Source organism: Scomber japonicus, chromosome 14, assembly GCF_027409825.1.
Source record: "Scomber japonicus isolate fScoJap1 chromosome 14, fScoJap1.pri, whole genome shotgun sequence".
Taxonomy (NCBI): domain Eukaryota; kingdom Metazoa; phylum Chordata; class Actinopteri; order Scombriformes; family Scombridae; genus Scomber; species Scomber japonicus.
Genome location: NC_070591.1, coordinates 2,466,002 through 2,490,667, shown reverse-complemented (window position 1 = coordinate 2,490,667; position 24,666 = coordinate 2,466,002). Strand labels below are relative to the sequence as shown.

Below are 24,666 nucleotides of genomic sequence, written 5' to 3'. Positions count from 1 at the left end.
CTCAGATTGTTTGATTCCTGCTTTAAACTTTGACATGTGTACAGAAAATAAAAGCAAATACAGAAAATATAACTTAGCTTTTAGTTCTTTACAAACCTTTATTATGTTTATTGTTTAGTGTTTAATGTACTCTGCAACGTTACATTTTCTCTTTTTCATTCATAATTATGATATTCTCAATAAACTGTAACATCACAGTGTTTGTGTTTGATGAAGTTATTAGTTTGAGTTGATTTTTCTTCTAAATGTGGCTCTGTATTGATTTTGATGTGATATGACCCCCAAAAATATAGAGAATATTTACAAATAAAGTCTCAACACTTACTGATTATATAACTTCATTTTAGTCTTATGATACTCTCGTTCATTTCCAATATAGAGTCACTTCTGAATGTACAATGAAGAAATATATCAAATAAATCACTAAAATACTGATTAGCTCATGTAGTTTTATCCAGACTAAATAGTTTGGTGCATTTACATTTAAAACATTTATAATTAAACTAAATTTAGATTTATACAGCAGACATTATCTGGCAACAATCCCATCTCCCTTTCTGCCTTCGACATGTAAAAGATTATGTACACAACACCGGCATAAGCGTTGACAACATTTTGTACATCTGAATTTACCGTCCAACATTTTAACCCTCCTGTTGTCCTCCTGGGTCAAATTGACCCCATGTCTTTTGACTAATCCTTCTTTCTTTCCTTCCATCTTTCCTTCCTTCATTCCTTCTTTCCTCCCCCTTTCTTCATTTTTTCTTTCATTCTTCGCCTCCATCCCTCTTTCTTTGCCCCCATCTCCTTCCATCCTTCCTTCCTCTTTTCCTCCCTCCCTCTTTACTCCTTTCCTTCCTTCCTTCCTTGCTTCCTCACTTCCTTCCTTCTTTACTCCTTTCCTTCCTTCCTTGCTTCCTCACTTCCTTCCTTCTTTACTCCTTTCCTTCCTTCATTCTTCCCTCCCTCCTTACTCCTTTCCTTCCTTCGTCAATTCCTTCCTTCCTCACTTCCTTCCTTCCTTACTCCTTTCCTTCCTTCCTTCATTCTTCCCTCCCTCCTTACTCCTTTCCTTCCTTCCTTCCTTCACTCCTTCCTTCCTTCCTACCTTCTTTCCTCCTGTCCTTCCTTGACTTTACCATGTAAAAGACTATATAAACAACACAGGCATAAGCGTTGACAACATATTGAACATCTGAATTCACCTTCCAACATTTTAATAGGGGTTTATCAAAATTTCATTAACTTGCTTTTTTTAAATATTATATGTGTTTTTACAGCTATATATTTATATACAGCCTCAAATGTAACTTGATCAATCCCTGAACATCAAATCAAACTTTCAACTATATCATAGCTGCTGTTCTCATCTGACTGTCATCATGAACACAACAGTTTATATTATTTTGCTTTTTTCCTCGCCTATAAGCATGTTGATGTATAATATGAACATTAAACTGTTATATCAGGATAACTTCATAAAGTATGTAAATATGAGCAATGAAGAGTTCAGCATTTTATTAATATTTTTATTTTTTAAATGTTATATAATGTTCAACATAATAACATAATTCATTTTATTTTAATTTTTTTCTACTTCTGAATGTACAATGAAGAAATATATCAAATAAATCACTGAAATACTGATTAGCTCTTGTAGTTTTATCCAGACTAAATAGGTTGGTGCATTTACATTTAAAACATTTATAATGAAACTAAATGTATTTAGATTTATACAGCAGACATAAATACAAAAGTCATTCAGTGTATAAAATGACTTGTTTGTCTCAGTGGTTTCTATTTCTGTGTCATTATGGTTTGTGTTCTGCTGTTCTGATTGATGAGAACAAACATGGGATGTTGTTTTATTTGAAACTTTGCACAGAGACAGTGTCGTGGTAAAAGCTGCAATTTAGAAGAAGTTGAAAGATTTCAGAAACACCACAAATAAAAAAATGAGTTTGTTTTATTAGCAAAATCAACTTCATATAAAACTGATGATAAAACAAACAGCAACAAGAAAGTAATACAACTATTAATGATACAAATCCATTGTACTGTTCTCCCTGCATGTTATGTGCTTCGTGTACGTTATCACAGTTTAACAGTCAGCCAAACTCAGGTATAACACTTGAGCCAGGATCAGAGCGTCTTGCTCCTTTTATTTCCTTATTTTCTGTTGAAATACCACGAGTGACCTGCAAATAAAAGTCAATACAAAACCTTAGCGACACGCTGTAAGGAAAACTAATAAACAGTAATGATATTTAAACAATAGCTAAAAAACTACACGGCACAAATGAGCCGTTTACCTTAACAGTAGGTTGATACACATCGTTGCTAAGCAACGCTCACTTTACATCAGCTCTCAAATTACTTTTAACACTTCTTGTATGACTTCCCAGTCAATGAACATCACACATTACAGTACTAAATTTAACATTACATATTATATTATATATTACATCAAATGAACAATCTTACAGCCATTGCTTTCGTGAGTATGAGAAAAGAAGATTCAGAGTGACCAGCCGTCTTTCTTACTGCTAGTTGCTACGTTACTGCAAATATAAACCGTTCTCTATCATGTTAAGACTATCTCTCCACCCTACATATTCCATATGTACGGGGACTGACCCCACAGGGGCAGCTGTTGTGGATTACTCTTTAAGACACATCACCTGTGGTGGCCACACTGATTAGCAACCTGGGGCTATATAAGCACCACACCTGTGTGGCCACTCAGCATGAGTCACAGTACAGACTGTGGGAGCTGAGCAGACTGCAGGAGTTTGAATGTCTCCCTTTATTTAATCATGTCAGTTTCTCAGCTCTGAGTTTAGGATTTGAGCTGCTTCTCACAGATTAATAACACAAATACAAAAACCTGAGACAGGGAGCACTGAGATCACACCGAAGTTCCTGGAACGATAGTTTAACCAGAGTGGATGGTTGTAACCGTCATTGTGTTGTTAAAGTGAAAAACCACAGTGAACAGTGTGGAGGCTGCTGAGCAGAAACCCACACGGCTCGTCTGCTGCAGGAAAGGAAGTGTTGATTCGCTGTCAACAGTTTTTTTTTTTTATGAGTCCTAATAACCACCGAGAACAGATTCATATCTGTTGCTGTACACTCATGAACTTTCCTCTATCTCATTTATGGCGCTCTTTTTTCTTGTTGTCTGTAAACCTTTTTTCCACTGAGCGCTCCCACCAGTTTTTAGTGACTAAATGTTCTCTTTACAGCAGGGGTGGAATATAATAAAGTACAATTGTGAGGTACTTTACATGAATATTTACATTCTACGCTTCTTTATTGGTCCACTCCACTACATTTCAGAGGGAAATATTTTACTCTCTACTTCACTGCATTCATTTCACAGCTTTAGGTACTTCTTACTTTTCAGATGTAGATTTTACTAGTAAAGCCCATGATGCATTTTATGTTTGAAATACATTTAGATCACTTTGTAGAGATCTATTTTCACTTTGACATATAAGAGTCTTTTCAGCCACATTAAATCCCCTTTGACTTCATAATGTCAAACAATAAAACATGAAACATTTCAAGACCCACTGTATGTACAGAGGGGAGAACAAGTATTTGATACACTGCTGATTTTGAAGGATTTCCCACTTAGGGGAAAGCATGTAGAGGTCTGTCATTTTTATCATAGGTACACTTCAACTGTGAGAGACAGAATCTAAAACAAAAATCCAGAAAATCACATTGTATGATTTTTAAATAATTAATTTTCACTTTATCTGTGAGGTCTTTGAGAGCCAGTAACGTTTTCAAATAGGTTCAGTTAATACAGGTAATGAGTAGAGAACAGGAGGGCTTCTTAAAGTAAAACTAACAGGTCTGTGAGAGCCGGAATTCTTACTGGTTGGTAGGTGATCAAATACTTATGTCATGCAATAACATGCAAATATAGTTTGATTCTACACTTTGGGTAGAAGTTGAAACCTCATTGTGTTGTTGTCTGACTGTTTGTGTTGTTTGGAGCCAGGTTGCATTAGTGTGTCATTATGTACTGTCCACTTATAGCTGCTGACAAAAGGAGGATCCAAGAAAGGACTCAGAAGCAGCACCTATTGCTTTGTGATATATATTTTACAGTAACTCATGGTGAAAAAACAAACTGACTCTCAGCATCAATCTGTCAATCATCCTGTTTATTACTTTAAAGTAGGGCTGTCAGCGTTAACACGTTTATCGCGATTAGCTCCACCAAAGGACCATTTTGGAGTGTGGGAGTCGCAGCAGAGCCGTGATTGATTCCCAGTTAAGACACTCTGGTAAGAAATGCTTTACATTATGGGCTTAAAACTGCCTTCAAATGGAAAATAACAGGATTTATTTATTATGATGCAGTCATGCAATTCAAAACGCGATTAACTATGGCAATTCTGCGATTAATCGCGATTTTATAAATTAGTCGTTTAACAACCCTACTTTAAAGCAAAATAAGAGCAGCTGAGCTAACAAACATAACATATAGATCAGACTGAAAACTGGAATGAAAGAAAAGTGACAGAAACAAAAACAAGAAAATGACAAAATACTCTTGTAAGACATGACAGTGGTTATTATATTATTTATTTATTTCTATACAACAAGAAACCTTTAAAAAAAGTAGCTCAAAATGTTCAAATAAATGATTTACACTTTGACTTATCTGGTTTTAAGCTTGTTCTTCATTAAAACAGAAAATATGTTGTAAAGTGTGTTTAGTAGACATTAAAGCAAAAATCAAAGTGCAACTAGAATAAGAAAAAACATTAAAATAAAATGAATCATTATGTTGAACATTATATAACATTTAAAAAATGAAACTATTAATAAAATGCTGAACTCTTCCATTGCTCATATTTACATACTTTATGAAGTTATCCTGATATAACAGTTTAATGTTCATATTATACATCAACATCCTTATAGGCGAGGAAAAAAGCAAAATAATATAAACTGTTTTGTTCATGATGACAGTCAGATGAGAACAGCAGCTATGATATTGTTGAAAGTTTAATTTGATGTTCAGGGGTTGGTCAAGTTACATTTGAGGCTGTATATAAATATATAGCTGTAAAAACACATAATATTTTAAAAGAGTAAGTTAATGAAGTTTTGATAAACCCCTATTAAAATGTTGGAAGGTAAATTCAGATGTACAATATGTTGTCGACACTTATGCCTGTGTTGTGTATATAATCTTTTACATGGTAAGGACAGGAGTAAAGAAGGTAGGTAGGTAGGAATGAAGGAAGGAAGGAGTGTAGGAAGGAAGGAAAGGAGTAAGGAGGGAGGGAGGGAAGAATGAAGGAAGGAAAGAAGGAAGGAAGGAAGCAAGCAAGGAAGTGAGGGAGGGAGGGAGGAAGGAAAGGAGTAAGGAGGGAGGGAAGAATGAAGGAAGGAAGGAAGTGAGGGAAGGAAGGAAGGAAGGAAGGAAGGAAGGAAGTGAGGGAAGGAAGGAAGGAAGGAAGGAAGTGAGGGAAGGAAGGAAGTGAGGGAAGGAAGGAAGGTAGGAAAGGAGTAAGGAGGGAGGGAGGAAAAGAGGAAGGAAGAATGGAAGGAGGTGAGAGCAAAGAAAGAGGGAAGGAGGCAAAGAATGAAAGAAAAAATAAAGAAAGAGGGAGGAAAGAAAGAAGGAAGGGAGGAAGGAAGGGAGGAAGGAGGGAAGGAAAGATGGAAGGAAAGAAAGAAGGAACAGTCAAAAGACATGGGGTCAATTTGACCCAGGAGGACAACAGGAGGGTTAAAATGTTGGACGGTAAATTCAGACGTACAATATGTTGTCAATGCTTATGCCTGTGTTGTTTATATAATCTTTTACATGTCGAAGGCAGAAAGGGAGATGGAATTGTTGCTAGATAATGTCTGCTGTATAAATCTAAGTACATTTAGTTTAATTATAAATGTTTTAAATGTAAATGCACCAAACTATTTAGTCTGGATAAAACTACAAGAGCTAATCAGTATTTCAGTGATTTATTTGATATATTTCTTCATTGTACATTCAGAAGTGACTCTATATTGGAAATGAACGAGAGCATCATAAGACTGAAATGAAGTTATATAATCAGTAACTGTTGAGACTTTATTTGTAAATATTCTCTATATTTTTGGGGGTCATATCACATTAAAATCAACACAGAGACACATTTAGAAGAAAAATCAACTCAAACAAATAACTTCATCAAACACAAACATTGATGTTACAGTTTATTGAGAATATCATAATTATGAATGAAAACGAGAAAATGTAACGTTGCAGAATACATTAAACATAAAACAATAAACATAATAAAGGTTTGTAAAGAACTAAAAACTAAGTTATATTTTCTGTATTTGCTTTTATTTTCTGTACACATGTCAAAGTTTAAAGCAGGAATCAAACAATCTGAGCTGAAGAAGTAACTGTTAAGGTAAATATAAATGTGTATATATGTATTTATATATTTAGCACAACTGTATCTAACTTGTGCACGAAGAGAGAAAACGTAAAAACAAGCACAACACAACGTCATAAGTGACATTTGTGAAGACTGATCAAAGTGATGAATGAGATGAATTGATGAGATGTGATGGTGAGAAAAGGCGAGCAGGAAACAGTCAGTCAGCATGTGTGCAGTTGGTGGACGGTCCCTCGTTTCTGAGGATCATCAGCAGAGAGAGTCCACAGCAGTACACCAGACTCTTCACTATCAGCACTGTGTACAGCACACAGAGCAGCAGCACCCTGCACTGAGACTGGAAGAGCACTGACACACACACACACACACACACACACACACAACACACACACACACACACACACACACACACACACAGGTCTGTTCAACTGTGGACATTTCATCACAATATCATCACATTTTCTTCACTATAACTTGGACTTTTCCACACGGGACGAGCAGCTTTACATGAAGACAGGGGTCCGCTACAGTTTGACTGACAGCTCAAAGGCCCTTATTAAATACAACAACAGGATTTGACTTCCTGTTTTTGACTTCTAAGAACTTTGAAAACCACAACTAATAAACTACAATTCATAACTATTCAAATCACTCAAGTATAAAACACACAGGTTACCATAGATGTGAAGTTTTTCCCACTTGGATGCAGAATAATTCCACAACAAGCTAACAAACTCATCTCTGACATATTATGGTGTGTGTGCTGTTTGCTGCTGGGCAGGTAGTGTACAGTGGCTTTATCAGGAAACAGCTGCTGCTGCTGGAAACACTGAGACTGAACCAGACAGGAAATGTGCTGCAAAACCACAACTAGCAGCTAAAAGAGGCTCAAAAGCTCATTTAGTCATTAGATTCTTTCTCTATATAAAACTATTGATTAGTGCAGCTTTAAGATAGACTCCCTAAACTTGTTGTATCACCCTCAAAGCCTAAAATGTAGTCGAGCTCCCCTAAAAGGTGTTATTAGTCAGCCTGTGCAGTGAAAGCTCTCTCAGTGGGACTTGTTGTGCTGTGGGACACTCTAACAGAATAAGGGAGTGTATGTTTAAATCCTTCAATGACGAGCAGAAAGTGAACAGACTGATATGCAGCCCTAACTGCAGCAGGACATTGGAGCTGTCAGAGCATGCAGAGAGGCAGCAGGTGATCTTACAGTCAGCTTGCTGCAGAGCTGGCAGGTCTGCTGACTCTCTCTCTGGAGGACAGGAGGCTGCTGGAGCTGGAACCTCTGAAACAGAAAAGGAGTCAAATGTTTGGAGTTGCAGTGAGAAATGTCAGCGCTCTGCTCCTCTGCTCTCTCTGACAGCGTCTCCAGATGAAGCTGAATCACTGCTGAACACAGTCACCAAGCCTTCATTACCTTGTTCTGTTTGGGCCTCCACTGTCTCCCCCTCGTGCTTGACGTCGCAGCGGTATTTATATGTGCTGTCCTCTTGCTGATGGAGCAGCAGGATGGAGGCGCTGCGTCCCGGATCTCTGAGCTCCAGCTCCTCTCCCTCAGCAGAGGTCAGCTCCTCCAGCGGGCCGTTCTTCTTCTGTCTTTTCCAGGAGAACTGGACCAGAGGAGGAGACATGGCTGAGGCCAGACACAGCAGGGAGCTCTTCCCCTCCAGGTGGGCTCTGGATGCTGCTGTGTACACGCTCACCACGGGCTTCACTACCTGCTCAACTGAAGTTTGACAGCAGCAACAAGCAGCACAGACACACATTCACACAGTCAACAGCAGCTTACAGCACTGCACTGCATTCAGTCTGATCCTGGAAACTACATGATCACTAAACTACTCATCAATACACCACAAACATCATCTACTGGACACTGGATCAATAATCATATGAGACTAAAGCATCATGGAAGCTCATCATATGTCATATAGAAAGATTCAAACACAATGTACCACTCTTTATCAATATTTACCACTACATTAATTACTAATATAATAATATTTGTAAAACTGAACATATATCATGACATAACAGCCTCATAGAAAATACATTTTTTTCATGATTATAGTGTTTTATATAAAATATATTTACAACCATGTAGTTTAATAAATTCAAAGCAAATCAATTAATCAATAATTTAATTCATTTCATGACTTTTATCTTTTATTAAAAACAATTGCTACATCATGTTTAATTTGTAAAAAACATTTTTCTCTTTAAATAGATTTTTTTTTCATTTGTTAAAATAAATGATTGGAAATTACATATAAAATAAGTTTTCTAATAATTATAGTGTTTTATATTAAATATAATTACCACTGTATGCTTTATTCAATTAAAAGTGAATCAATATATTAATAATTATATTTTTCATCATGAAACATTTTTAAGTTTTATATAAAACACAATCACCTCAACATGTAGAAATATGTCAAATATAATATAATGCAACATAATATAATATGATGACATTTGTCTTTGTAAAATTAAAAGTATAGTTTTATTACTTGGTTAAAATATATTATATTCATATTACATTTGTAAATGATTATAATGTTTTATATGAAGTATATTTACCACCATATACTTTAATCTAATCAGTCACACAATTCATCAATAGTTTTAAATATTTCAGCTTTTATATAAAATATAATTAACACATGTTCAGATTTATCAAATAAATATAAGAATAATATATTTTAAATTACAATAAGTATGTTTTCTTATTCATTATATTTTCTACATACTTTCTTAAATATTCTTAACATTATATCTTTGACATCAATTAAACACTTTAATTTTAAATTATATTTATTGTAATAACATTCATCTATTTTACCTTCATGCATTAATATATTTTCTACTAAAAACATATTTATCATCATAAAAACACAATTATCATGAGATACATTTCACCATTTACAAATATATAGTGTATATTTAACACACAATATATTTCTGACTATTTGCTTCTAAAATGACATTTAGGAACATTTATTAAATGATGTTTCACATCATATATCATCTTGTTTTTAACAAACAGCAGCTGCTGCTGAATCACTGAGATGATTAAATCCTGTTTATTTGTAACATTACTGATATCAGACTTTTTGGCTGGAAACAAACTTTGATGTGATGCATAAATAAAGAATAACTTGTGGTGTGCAGTGAGATTTGAAGCTCTTTTCAGGAGTTATTGATTAGTTTGATGTAAGAATGGCTGCATGAAGAATTCTCTACTAAATATGACAAAACTAACATGTAAAGCCTGAAGCAGCAGAAACTACAACTACAAACACATTTTCAACTTGTTCAATAAAACAACTGAAGGAAAATCAAAGTTTAGACTTACCTACAAACAGTTTAGTTCCAGAGCCAAAGATGTAGTACTCGTCTCTTGACACACAGTGAAAAAGCGTCGTACAAAAACCTGTCTGCTGTTGAGTGTCAGCTGAGGTGAAATAATCCACATTTTTAAGCAGAATCATATTTCATCTCCATGATGTGTTTGTCTAATGTTCATATCAACATGACTGTCTCTTCTTTTATTTGATTTTAGCCACATTAGCAGTGTGACTATATGGATACTAATGTCAGTCAGCTGGTCGGTCCTCCACTTAAGTGCAGATGGATTGGATCTGATTCTGGATCAAAGGACGGATGGATTGTAATTAAATGTTGTTCAGACGTTCACGGTCCCCAGAGGATTCAATTATTGATTTGACCTGGGCTGTGGTTTACTGCTCTCTTCCTGTCACAAGCACTGTTTGACATCTGGAGGTTTTTGTACAGGCTGCAGGGATCATTTCTCACTGTGGGACTCACGTTTCACACAGGAGCAGTAGTAGGTGGCTGAATGTGAGAGTTGAACTGTCTGGATCTGCAACTCATAGATGGTCTGATTCTTTGCAGCTGAGAAATCATCTTTCTGAGGATGATTGTAACGATCTTTATCTACTCTACCACTACTAATGTCAATGTTCAGAATCACTGTGAATGTTTCTGTGTCTTTCTTCTGGTACCAGAGTACATAACCGTAACTGTAACACTGCTCAGTTCCTCGACAGCTGAAGGAGACTGTTTCACCAGCTCTCTTGGTCAATGTTAAACCATCCTGAATCAGCTGTGCTGCCATGGCAACCAGCGCTGTAGAGAAACAGACACACAGATGAAGGTCAGTGTGACAGTGTTTGTTAAAGGTTGAGTTTGTGGGCTCCTGATTGGCTGGAAACACTCACCTGAACACAGACAGCACAGAGCAGCAGCTGGGAGGAAAAGCATTTTGTGAAGTGGTGTTTCCTCTGGTGAACCTGGGGAGAAGTGGCGCTCTGATGCAGCTGAGGCCAAACAAGGACGAGCTGTGAGATCAGACGAGGGCCACGTGGTTTCTAACAGGTCCTCAAACCTCCCATCAGCCCCTGCAGCGGACACATAAGGCTGCTGCTGCTGCTGTGTGGTTTTCCTCTGAGTGAAAAAATAGTCTAGTGTTAATTATTTTAATAATATTATTCAACTATAATTTTAATATTATGAAATCTACAATAAGAGAAAATGCCGCCTGTTTTTGAATAACTAAGTATTTATTCATGTTTATTAAATCAAAGTTTGGTATCAATAACAACCTGCAGCAGTCTACATGTTCAGCTGTTTCCAAAAGTAACTCTGCCTCTTTTTATTATATAATATTTATAATATACTTTACACTCCCTCCGTTGGCTTCCTGTCCTTTATAGAATTGATTTTAAACTTTTAGTGTTTGTTTTTAAAGCTCTTAACGGCCTCACCCCATCGTATTTATCTGAGCTTTTAACTGTTCGTAATCCTGGTAGAGCTCTGAGGTCAACAAATCAACTCTTGCAGGTCAAAGTACAAACCCTGGGGTGACCGAGCCTTTTCTGTTGCTGCCCCCAGGCTCTGGAATAAGCTCCCCGCCCAGATGCGTATTATTTCTGACCTGGGCCTCTTCAAGTCCAGGCTAAAAACCTACTTTTTTAGGATGGCTTTTAATACCCAGTAGTATGACACTTTTATCTTATTTTATCTTATTTGATTTTGTTGTATTTTATTGCTTTCACTGTTATTCTATTGTTTTTAATTGTTTTTACTTCTTCCTCTCTGTATTTATTACCTGCTGTAAAGCACTTTGGTACACCGAAAGGACTGTTGTAAAGGGCTGTATAAATAAAGTACATTTACATTTTACATTTACATTATATGATATATTATTGTTGTTGTTGTTTACATGTTTTATGACACTTTAAACCTATAGTTTACATCTCATTCTACACTTTATATCACATTACCTTTATCTGCTGTGTGCTGCTGCTGTCAGTAATAAAACCTTCACACTGCTGCCATCTGGTGGCTGCAACAACACATTGCTTCTACTACTACTAGTCTCTTCATAGTTTTGTTTTCATGGCCCCAAATGTGTATAAATAGTATAAATGTCTTATATATGTGTATGTATGTATCATGTGAACAGTAAATCTGAGAGTTGACCCATAGAGTTGATGTGTGATTCTTTTTAGTTGCAGAGTTTTCAGATGTTTTGTAAGGTCATCGTTGGACTCTGGGTGAAATGTCTCCCTATTATAATAAGTATTGATCCTCTTATTGAACCTTTATCTAATTTTGGTTGAATTGTGATAGGAATGGTATTTGTTTTGGATATTGTTTTCATTGTTTTATTTACAACATACAATATTAAGGGCAGATAATAACAGGAGGGAACAAACTGGACCAGCTCCTCTAAGCTGAGACACTTTCTTAATATCAGTCTACCCTAAAGACTGTTTCACCATTAAAACAGTTTGATTTTCTTTGATATATTTTCCATTTTGAGTGTGATTTGTTTGGAATAGTATTCATTTCAGCAGCAGAAAGAGTTATAGATGAGGTAGACAGAGCACTTGGAGTCCTTTCAGTAGCAGAGAGAGGTTGGGATGTGGTGGATGGACGGTTTGGGGTCCCTTGTAAATACTTATAAAATAATCTGTTGAAATATGAAACAAACCAGACATGCGCCATACTCAAACATTAAGTAAGATGTATGTCACACACAAGCATGAACAAACACACCCACACGCAGTTAATGAAGGTGAAACAAAAGCAACATAATAAATATAATGCAAACACTAACACAGACAGGTTGAATGAAAAGGGCTTTAATAAACCAAAACCCCAAAACAGGCTCATAATCCGACAATATGAAAGCAGCCAGAACAAGCACACAGTTTGTCCAACAATTACGAATGAATGTTTGAATTGATCTGTTTTTCAGGTTGGGACTAACTGTGCTGTGTTGTGTTATTTAAACTTTTTTTTTAAAACATGAATTAAAAAGGGTTAATGTTAATTTTACATGTTTGCAAATCAACCTATAGCTGTTGCTCTTGAATTATGATCTATAAGCTTACCACACTATGATTAATCTTCACAGTGTGTTAATGTTATGTGATATCATGTTATCATTCATCAGCGTTTAAGATGTTTTTTACATTTAGTTTCCCTGAGATATTGATGGAGAATTTCTCCACTGAAATAAAACCCAGCAGTCACAGTGTGAACAAAGCCTTTGTTAAAATCATCACATTACACCTTTTAACTGTATTCACTGAATGGCTTAGGCAGCCTGTAACCTTTATATCTGCTGGCTGGGAAATACAATAAAGCTTTCCACCCTACATTTTTAACTTGGCCAGCTAACTGCCTTTATCCTAGAAATACTCTCACTCTTACCCTCTGAACACAAATAACATTACCAACATGACAAAGTAAAATGCTGTTAAACTAAACTGAACAAACTACTGTGGTGGTTGAACACTGACTAAATATTTGATGGTCTTTATTGACTCAATGTGTGTTACTGCTAACTGTTAACAAACCAACAAGATCTCACAGAAATACGTGATGGGGACACGTAATGTGTCAAATTTACGTGTCCCAATCACGGAAACAATACCACAGTAAAGTCAATGGGAATCCTCTTTCAGTAAAGTCAATGGGAATCCTCTTTCGTGGTGGACACACGGATTTCTAATTTATAAATCTTTTATTTCTAGCGGTTTTTATTTTTTATTTTTATATTTTTTTCAAAAGGTATTTCCTTTCATAGTAGGCAAATTATATTAATAACAAGCTATTGAGTGAAAAGAAGAGTCAGTCGTTACCGGACCGGAGCACATCTGTGCAATAAACCCTTGTTTTTATGTGTTTATTATCACCGCTACATTGCTCAATATTTGACCAGCTGATTTTCATTCTTCTTGAGTATGCATCTGTCCCGCGGGAAGACCGGATAACTCGATTCTTGCCTCGGCTATTTTCCACACAGTCCATATCCTCATATTTCTCAATACAACAACACGAAAATAAGTAGATTTTTTACCTCACCACGAAAGAGTAAATTTGACACATTACGTGTCCCCATCACGGAATTCAGTGTTAAGAAGTCGTGCCCGCGTCACGTATTTCTGTGAGATCAGGCTGATTACAATAACACTAGCGCTGTTAGCACCAACGCTGCTAACGGTCGCTAACGTTAGCGGTTGCTAACGGCTGCTAATGCTAACAAAGCGCTAACGTTTTTGTTTAACTCACTGACTCTACCGGTTAATAAAGTTATATTGATATGAAAGCAAGTTGCAGTTAACAACTCACCAAGACTTTCTTCGGCATAGAGCAGCAGAATTGTGACTACTCCAGGTTTTATTTCCTTTTCTAGGGGTTTGATGATTCTGGGTTCATCTCTATCAGTCTGGGTGCTGCTCGTTTATAGTCAATGAACTGGTTTAACTTTTATTATATTATTACGGTTAAAATACGGTTTATTTTTAAATTGTATTAATTTATTATTTAAATCATGTCCACATAAATTCACCTTTTCTCAATCAAGTAATCTATTTTATCTAATTTATCTAATTTCAGTGTTTTGGTAACCATGGGTTACAATTGCACCCAGAGTCCAACGATGACCTTATAAAACATCTGAAAACTCTGCAACTGAAAAGAATTAACATCAACTCTATGGGTCAACTCTTAGTTTTACTGTACACATGATACATACATACATACACATTTATACTCTTTATACACATTTGGGGCCATGAAAACACAAATACCAAGAGACTAGTAGTAGTAGAAGCAATGTGTTGTTGCTGCCACCAGATGGCAGCAGTGTGAAGGTTTTATCAGAGTCGTCTATAGAGAGAGTATGGACAACTCCACAACAGGGGCCATGTTGACACCACGGACATGGGGTACATCTTATACACTGTGTCCTATTCACCAGTAAAATGCAGAGAGAGGTTGGATCTGAATATGATCATAGGCGGAGGTGAGAAGTAATGAAGTATTTGTACTTGGTTACTGTACTTAAATAGATATTTCAGGTATCTGTACTTTACTTGAGTATTTTTTCCTACGACTTTTGACTTTCCCTCCCGACATTTGACCACAGATATCTGTACTTTCTACTCCTTACATTGTTAAACAGGCTCGTTACTTGTTTAACAAAAGAAGACATGACGTGTAAATAAATGATAGAAAACATGTTAGTTTTCTTTTGTTGTGTTTGCTCCGTGTCCCCCGGTAAGATGCCCCCCTGGGTGACTGCTCATATCTAAATGTGCTACTGGAAGGAAAGTCCAACAATGTGCAGACAGTGCAGGAATATGACAGCAGCAGGAAGACTCCTATCATATGAACACATGCTGTGCACAGTTTACACAGCTCCATTATAACATCTGTGACAGTGAGTGAGTCAGTGAGAAGAGATTAACACAATTTTTAAAAAAATAACACGTTTGAATGAGTACTTATACTTTTACCACTTTTTTAATACAAGTAGCTATCTGTACTTCTACTAGTATACAGAAGGTGAGTACTTTTGCCACCTCTGATCATAGATCTGTAAAAGGCCGTCCACTAAGAACAATAACTATAATAAATATTCGACTCTGGGTTTTATTACTGACAGCAGCAGTACACAGCAGATAGAGGTAATGTGATATAAAGTGTAGTATGAGATGTAAACTATAGGTTTAAAGTGTCATAAAACATCTGAACAACATTAATGAGTGAAGTATTTTATAAATATTATATAATAAAAAGAGGCAGAGTTATTTTTGGAAACAGCTGAACATGTAGACTGCTGCAGGTTGTAATTGATACAAAACTTTGATTTAAAAACAGGCAGCATTTTCTCTTATTGTAGATTTTGCAATATTAAAATTATAGTTGAATAATATTATTAAAATAATTAACACTAGACTATTTTTCCACTCAGAGGAAAACCACACAGCAGCAGCAGCAGCCTTATGTGTCCGCTGCAGGGGCTGATGGGAGGTTTGAGGACCTGTTAGAAACCACGTGGCCCTCGTCTGATCTCACAGCTCATCCTTGTTTGGCCTCAGCTGCATCAGAGCGCCACTTCTCCCCAGGTTCACCAGAGGAAACACCACTTCACAAAATGCTTTTCCTCCCAGCTGCTGCTCTGTGCTGTCTGTGTTCAGGTGAGTGTTTCCAGCCAATCAGGAGCCCACAAACTCAAGCTTTAACAAACACTGTCACACTGACCTTCATCTGTGTGTCTGTTTCTCTACAGCGCTGGTTGCCATGGCAGCACAGCTGATTCAGGAGGATTTAACATTGACCAGGAGAGCTGGTGAAAATGTCTCCTTCAGCTGTCGAGGAATTGAGCAGTGTACTGGTGGTTCATATGTATACTGGTACCAGAAGAAAGACACAGAAACATTCACAAGGATTCTTCGTATTGTCATTAGTGATGGTAGAGTAGATAAAGATACGTACAATCATCCTCAGAAAGATGATTTCTCAGCTGCAAAGAAAGAGAACAACTATGAGTTACAGATCCCGACAGTTCAACTCTCACATTCAGCCACCTATTACTGCTCCTGTTACAAATATGAGTCCCACAGTGAGAAATGATCCCTGCAGCCTGTACAAAAACCTCCAGATGTCAAACAGTGCTTGTGACAGGAAGAGAGCAGTAAACCACAGCCCAGGTCAAATCAATAATTGAATCCTCTGGGGACCGTGAACGTCTGAACAACATTTAATTACAATCCATCCGTCCTTTGATCCAGAATCAGATCCAATCCATCTGCACTTAAGTGGAGGACCGACCAGCTGACTGACATTAGTATCCATATAGTCACACTGCTAATGTGGCTAAAATCAAATAAAAGAAGAGACAGTCATGTTGATATGAACATTAGACAAACACATCATGGAGATGAAATATGATTCTACTTAAAAATGTGGATTATTTCACCTCAGCTGACACTCAACAGCAGACAGGTTTTTGTACGACGCTTTTTCACTGTGTGTCAGAAGAGTACTACTTCATCTTTGGCTCTGGAACTAAACTGTTTGTAGGTAAGTCTAAACTTTCATTTTCCTTCAGTTGTTTTATTGAACAAGTTGAAAATGTGTTTGTAGTTGTAGTTTCTGCTGCTTCAGGCTTTACATGTTAGTTTTGTCATATTTAGTAGAGAATTCTTCATGCAGCCATTCTTACATCAAACTAATCAATAACTCCTGAAAAGAGCTTCAAATCTCACTGCACACCACAAGTTATTCTTTATTTATGCATCACATCAAAGTTTGTTTCCAGCCAAAAAGTCTGATATCAGTAATGTTACAAATAAACAGGATTTAATCATCTCAGTGATTCAGCAGCAGCTGCTGTTTGTTAAAAACAAGATGATATATGATGTGAAACATCATTTAATAAATGTTCCTAAATGTCATTTTAGAAGCAAATAGTCAGAAATATATTGTGTGTTAAATATACACTATATATTTGTAAATGGTGAAATGTATCTCATGATAATTGTGTTTTATGATGATAAATATGTTTTTAGTAGAAAATATATTAATGCATGAAGGTAAAATAGATGAATGTTATTACAATAAATATAATTTAAATTAAAGTGTTTAATTAATGTCAAAGATATAATGTTAAGAATATTTAAGAGTATGTATAAAATATAATAAATAAGAAAACATACTTATTGTAATTTAAAATATATCATTCTTATATTTATTTGATGAATCTGAACTTGTGTTAATTATATTTTATATAAAAGCTGAAATATTTAAAACTATTGATGAATTGTGTGACTGATTAGATTAAAGTATATGGTGGTAAATATACTTCATATAAAACATTATAATCATTTACAAATGTAATATGAATATAATATATTTTAACCAAGTAATAAAACTATACTTTTAATTTTACAAAGACAAATGTCATCATATTATATTATGTTGCATTATATTATATTTGACATATTTCTACATGTTGAGGTGATTGTGTTTTATATCAAACTTAAAAATGTTTCATGATGAAAAATGTTTACATATTTAACACGATGTGGCAGTTGATTTTAAATAAAAGATAAAACTCACTTTGAAAATAAATAAAACTATTGATAAATTGATTTGCTTTGAATTTATTAAACTATATGGTTGTAAATATATTTTATATAAAACACTATAATCATGAACAAATGTATTTATATGAGGCTGTTATTTCATGATATATGTTCAGTTTTACAAATGTTATTATTAGTGCCATGGGTGCGTAACTCCTCCCGCAGCTTTAAAAAAACCCCGACAATACAGGGAAAGAGGTGCTATGACTGGAGGTTTCTCCATTCAAACGAGGAGTGGAAGCGGCAGTTAGCTTGAGTGAGAGGAGCAGTAAAAAAATATCCTTAATTTTTATTTTTAACTCGAGCACACAGCCAAACCGTGAAAAGTAGACAATTAATTTTTGGTCAAAATGTAGACATAGGTGTTGGGATTCATAAAATGTGACGTTGACAGGCGGGGTCTGCACAAAATTTAAACAGGGGTGCCGAGACCGGCAGCAATACCTGTCTCGCTCCCCATTGACCCTAATGTAATCATCTTTTAAAAAAATAAGTATCTCACTCTGTGCTTACACAGAGCTTACTCGCTCATTTTAAGGAATATCTGAATAAAATAAACACTGTCAGAATCTGCCGGCTTCTGTGTCTCTCACGGTGTTTTCGGTTGTTGGACAGGAGTTGCGGTTTTCTCAAAGTTTGCAATTGTTCGGGACCTTGTCAGAAGCCAAATTCTGGGGGCATTTTGCTACTGCCTTGTACTCTGCATGCTACTCTCTGCTTACATCTACAGTTACACTTGATATTGACGAGTAAGATGTACTTAATACTGCGACTGTAATAGATACTTAGTGTTATATGATCAGGGTGACTTTTGAACACTGGAAATAAATTGTGTACTCGTCCCGGCAGCAGCCCCGTGGCACTCAACATTTCCCTGGAATTTTCTAGTATTAGTAATTAATGTAGTGGTAAATATTGATAAAGAGTGGTACATTGTGTTTGAATCTTTCTATATGACATATGATGAGCTTCCATGATGCTTTAGTCTGATATGATTATTGATCCAGTGTCCAGTAGATGATGTTTGTGGTGTATTGATGAGTAGTTTAGTGATCATGTAGTTTCCAGGATCAGACTGAATGCAGTGCAGTGCTGTAAGCTGCTGTTGACTGTGTGAATGTGTGTCTGTGCTGCTTGTTGCTGCTGTCAAACTTCAGTTGAGCAGGTAGTGAGGCCTGTGGTGAGCGTGTACCCAGCAGCATCCAGAGCCCACCTGGAGGGGAAGAGCTCCCTGCTGTGTCTGGCCTCAGCCATGTCTCCTCCTCTGGTCCAGTTCTCCTGGAAAAGACAGAAGAAGAACGGCCCGCTGGAGGAGCTGACCTCTGCTGAGAGAGAGCAGCTGGAGCTCAGAGAGCCGGGACGCAGCGCCTCCATCCTGCTGCTCCATCAGCAAGAGGACAGCACATATAAATACCGCTGCTACGTCGAGCACGAGTCGGGCACAGTGAAGGCCCAAACAGAACAAGGTAATGAAGGCTTGGTGACTGTGTTCAGTGATTCAGCTTCATCTGGAGACGCTGTCAGAGAGAGCAGAGGAGCAGAGCGCTGACATTTGACTCCTTTTCTGTTTCAGAGGTTTCTCTTATTCCACCAACACCAGCTCCGACAGATAAACCAACTCCGACAGCTACATCAGCTCCAACAGCTATACCAACTCCGACAGCTATACCAACTCCGACAGCTACATCAGCTCCAACACCTCCAGCAGCTTTTGTCCCGTCTCAGTACCAGGTGCTGCTGCTCTGTGTGCTGTACACAGTGCTGATAGTGAAGAGTCTGGTGTACTGCTGTGGACTCTCTCTGCTGATGATCCTCAGAAACAAGGGACCGTCCACCAACTGCACACATGCTGACTGACTAACTGTCCTCCAGCTTTAACCTCTCACTGACAACTGTTAAATCTTGAAGATAAAGACGACAACTGATCTTGAGGAATGTGAGGATCTCATTAGCTTTTTCTTTCAAACTAGTGACAATAAGTATTGATTGTGGAGACAAACTGCTGACCAAGAGAAATGTAAAAATAAAAAAGACATATCGTTGCATTTGGGTGAAGTAAATCATTTTCATGACATTCCTTCAGATGCATATTAGTTAATCTGTATATTGAGCATACACATCTCAATCAATCAATCAATAAATCAATCAATCAATCTTTATTTATAAAGCGCCAAATCACAACATAGTCATCTCAAGGCACTTTACACATAGAGCAGGTTCTAAACCAAACTCTTCAGGTTTTAACTTTAAAGAGACCCAACATTCCCACATGAGCAACAGTGGCGAGAAACATCTCTGTTATGTAGATAAACTGCATAACATTGCACTAACATTCCCGTCCTTTGATGCTTTTTTCTAGCAACAATCCCATCGCCATTTCTGCCTTCGACATGTAAAAAAATATGTTACAACACCGGCATAAGCGTTAACAACAAAATCCTACATCTGAATTTACCTTCCACCATTTTAATAGGGGTTTATCAAAACTTCATTAACTAGCCTTAGTCTGTATAGACACAAGCTACTGACCAAAAGAAACAAAACATTTAAAAATAAAGTACATATTGTTGGATTTGGGTGAATTCCATAGTTATCAGGAACATTCCTTCAGATGCATATTTGTTAAGGTATAAACATCTTCTTGAGCATACACATCTCTGTTATGTAGATAAGCTCTGCCTAAACTTCTCAATCCCTCTTCTGCACTAACATTCCCGTCCTTTTATGCTTTTCTTTGGACATTATCTAGCAACAATCCCATCTCCCTTTCTGCCTTCGACATGTAAAAGATTATGTAAACAACACAGGCATAAGCGTCGACAACATATTGTACATCTGAATTTACCTTCCAACATTTTAATAGTGGTTTATCAAAACTTCATTAAATAGATTTTTTTAAATATTAGATGTGTTTTTACAGCTATATATTTATATACAGCCTCAAATGTAACTTGACCAATCCTTGAACATCAAATCAAACTTTCAACAATATCATAGCTGCTGTTCTCATCTGACTGTCATCATGAACACAACAGTTTATATTAATTAGCTTTTTTCCTCGCCTATAAGCATGTTGATGTATAATATGAAAATTAAACTGTTATATCAGGATAACTTCATAAAGTATGTAAATATGAGCAATGGAAAAGTTCAGCATTTTATTAATATTTTCATTTTTTAAATGTTATATAATGTTCAACATAATGATTCATTTTATTTTAATGTTTTTTCTACTTCTGAAGTTGCAGTTTGTTTTTTGCTTTGATGTCTACTAAACACACTTAACATATTTTCTGTTTTAATGAAGAACAAACTTAAAACCAGATAAGTCAAAGTGTAAATCATTTATTTGAACATTTTGAGCTACTTTTTTAAAAGATTTCTTGTTGTATAAAAATAAATGAATAAAATTGGTGAAAATAAACACTGTCACGTCTTACAAGAGTATTTTATCATTTTCTTGTTTTTGTTTCTGTCACTTTTCCTTCATTCCAGTTTTCAGTCTGATCTATATGTTATGTTTGTTAGCTCAGCTGCTCTCAGTTTGCTTTAAAGTAATAAACAGGATGATTGACAGACTGTTGCTGAGAGTCAGTTTGTTTTTTCACCATGATTTACTGTAAAATATATATCACAAAGCAATAGGTGATGCTTCTGAGTCCTTTCTTGGATCCTCCTTTTGTCAGCAGCTATAAGTGGACAGTACATAATGACACACTAATGCAACCTGGCTCCAAACAACACAGTCAGACAACACCACAATGAAGTTTCAACTTCTACCCAAAGTGTAGAATCAAGCTAACACCAGAGCAGAAGATGCTGTTGTTTTTTCTCCTAGACAGATCTTTATTTGTCATTGTACAAAGATACAATGAAAATCTGTTTAGTAGCTCTTCAGTATATAAAAAAGGTGCAATCAATAAATACACAAGATGAAAGACACATTAAAACACATAAAATGACAGTTTAAAAGGGACAGACAGCAGAAAGTGAGCAGTGCATATGTGGTAATACATTTCAGACTCTTGCAGTTAATACTTCTATACAGGTCATTGTTTTATATATAAATTACAGAAATATTAGCTGCAAAATGTACTTCAAGTATCAAACATAAAGTACTTATTATGTAAATTGGCTCCACATAGTGTTTTATAGATCATATACATACATACAGTGGGTCTTGAAATGTTTCATATTTTATTGTTTGACATTATGAAGTCAAAGGGAATTTAATGTGGCTGAAAAGACTCTTATATGTCAAAGTGAAAAATAGATCTCTACAAAGTGATCTAAATGTATTTCAAACATAAAATACATCATGGGCTTTACTAGTAAAATCTACATCTGAAAAGTAAGTAGTACCTATAGCTGTGAAATGAATGCAGTGAAGTAGAGAGTAAAATATTTCCCTCTGAAATGTAGTGGAGTGGACCAATAAAGGAGCATAAAATGTAAATATTCATGTAAAGTACCTCACAATTGTACTTTATTATATTCCACCCCTGCTGTAAAGAGAACATTTGGTCACTAAAAACTGGTGGGAGCGCTCAGTGGAAAAAAGGTTTACAGATAACAAGAGAAAAGAGTGAGATAAATGAGATAGAGAAAAGTTCATGAGTTTACAGCAGCAGGTGTGAATCTGTTCTCGGTGGTTATCAGGACTCATAAAAAAAAAACTGTTGACAGCAAATCAACACTTCCTTTCCTGCAGCAGACGAGCCGTGTGGGTTTCTGCTCAGCAGCCTCCACACTGTTCACTGTGGTTTTTCACTTTAACAACACAATGACGGTTACAACCATACACCATCCTGTCTCAGGTTTTTATATTTGTGTTATTAATATGTGTGAGAAGCAGCTCAAATCCTAGACTCAGAGCTGAGAAACTGACATGATTAAATAAAGGGAGACATTCAAACTCCTGCAGTGTACTCAGCTCCCACAGTCTGTACTGTGACTCATGGAAAAGAAAGTATAAACATTATAAAGAAAATCCATTTTCATACTAATAACCCAATTTAAATCTCATGTTTTAATACCAAACAAACCTTCTGCTCATTTTTAATAAACAGAACAAAGAAATGTTTTTCATCTAAAATACAGGTGTACATGTACAACCAACCAACTTTGATTGGTTGTAATACTATTCATATTGTACATCAACATATATAGTTGTTTAATAATTAATACGTATTGTTTAATAATATGGATGTTCTGCTCTCAATAATTGTAATGATTTAAGGTACTTGAAATGATTTAGAGACTATCTCTACAGCTATTAGCCGCTCTGAAACGCGTTCCAATCAAGGTCAATCAGAGTGGCCACACAGGTGTGGTGCTTATATAGCCCCAGGTTGCTAATCAGTGTGGCCACTACAGGTGATGTGTCTTAAAGAGTAATCCACAACAGCTGCCCCTGTGGGGTCAGTCCCCGTACATATGGAACATGTAGGGTGGAGAGATAGTCTTGACACGATAGAGAACGGTTTATATTTGCAGTAACGTAGCAACCAGCAGTAAGAAAGACGGCTGGTCACTCTGAATCTTCTTTTCTCATACTCACGAAAGCAATGGCTGTGAGTTTGTTCATTTGATGTAATATATAATATAATATGTAATAAGTTTAGTATTGTAATGTGTGATGTTTATTGACTGGGAAGTCATACAAGAAGTGTTAAAAGTAATTTGAGAGCTGATGTAAAGTGAGAGTTGCTTACCAACGATGTGTATCAGCCTACTGTAAAGGTAAACGGCTCATTTGTGCTGTGTAGTTTTTTAGCTATTCTTTAAATATCATTACTATTTATTAGTTGTCTTTACAGCGTGTCGCTAAGGTTTTGTATTGTCTTTTATTTGCAGGTCACTCGTGGTATTTCAACAGAAAAGAAGGAAATAAAGGGAGCAAGATGCTCTGATCCTGGCTCAAGTGTTATACCTGAGTTTGGCTGACTGTTAAACTGTGATAACGTACACGAAGCACATAACACGCAGGGAGAACAGTACAATGGATTTGTATCATTAATAGTTGTATTACTTTCTTGTTGCTGTTTGTTTCATCATCAGTTTTATATGAAGTTGATTTTGCTAATGAAAAAAACTCATTTTTTTATTTTTGGTGTTTCTGAAATCTTTCAACTTCTTCTAAATTGCAGTTTTTACCACGACACTGTCTCTGTGCAAAGTTTCAAATAAAACAACATCCCATGTTTGTTATCATCAATCAGAACAGCAGAACACAAACCATAATGACACAGAAATAGAAACCACTGAGACAAACAAGTCATTTTATACACTGAATGACTTTTGTATTTATGTCTGCTGTATAAATCTAAATACGGGTTGAGCATAGCTCAGCGGGTAGCGCACCCGCCCCATGTCTTGAGGCTACAGTCCTCGTTGCAGGCGACCCCGGTTCGAATCCCGATCCGAGCGGTCTTATCCTGCGTGTCATTCCCCCTCTCTCTGCCTGTTTCCTGTCTCTCTCCACTGTCCTGTACATTAAAGGCAAAAAAGCCCGAAAAAATATACTTTAAAAAAAAAATCTAAATACATTTAGTTTAAATGCAAATGCACCACACTATTTAGTCTGGATAAAACTACAAGAGCTAATCAGTATTTTAGTGATTTATTTTATATATTTCTTCATTGTACATTCAGAAGTAGAAAAAAATTTAAATAAAATGAATTATGTTATTATGTTGAACATTATATAACATTTAAAAAATGAAAATATTAATAAAATGCTGAACTCTTCCATTGCTCATATTTACATACTTTATGAA

The 24,666-nt window shown here is 36.0% G+C and overlaps 1 protein-coding gene across 1 annotated transcript; it reads right to left on the bottom strand.

Annotated features, from left to right (window-relative positions):
- Window positions 1-6,270: 6,270 nt before the first annotated feature.
- LOC128372589 (uncharacterized) lies at window positions 6,271-10,716 on the bottom strand. The gene is made up of 6 exons (XM_053332686.1): window positions 10,661-10,716; window positions 10,244-10,568; window positions 9,775-9,818; window positions 7,837-8,145; window positions 7,630-7,704; window positions 6,271-6,764 (listed from the first exon to the last, which is right to left on the bottom strand). The coding sequence occupies exons 1-6, from the start codon at window positions 10,701-10,703 to the stop codon at window positions 6,616-6,618; spliced, it is 945 nt and encodes a 314-aa protein (XP_053188661.1). The 5' UTR covers window positions 10,704-10,716; the 3' UTR covers window positions 6,271-6,615.
- Window positions 10,717-24,666: the final 13,950 nt, after the last annotated feature.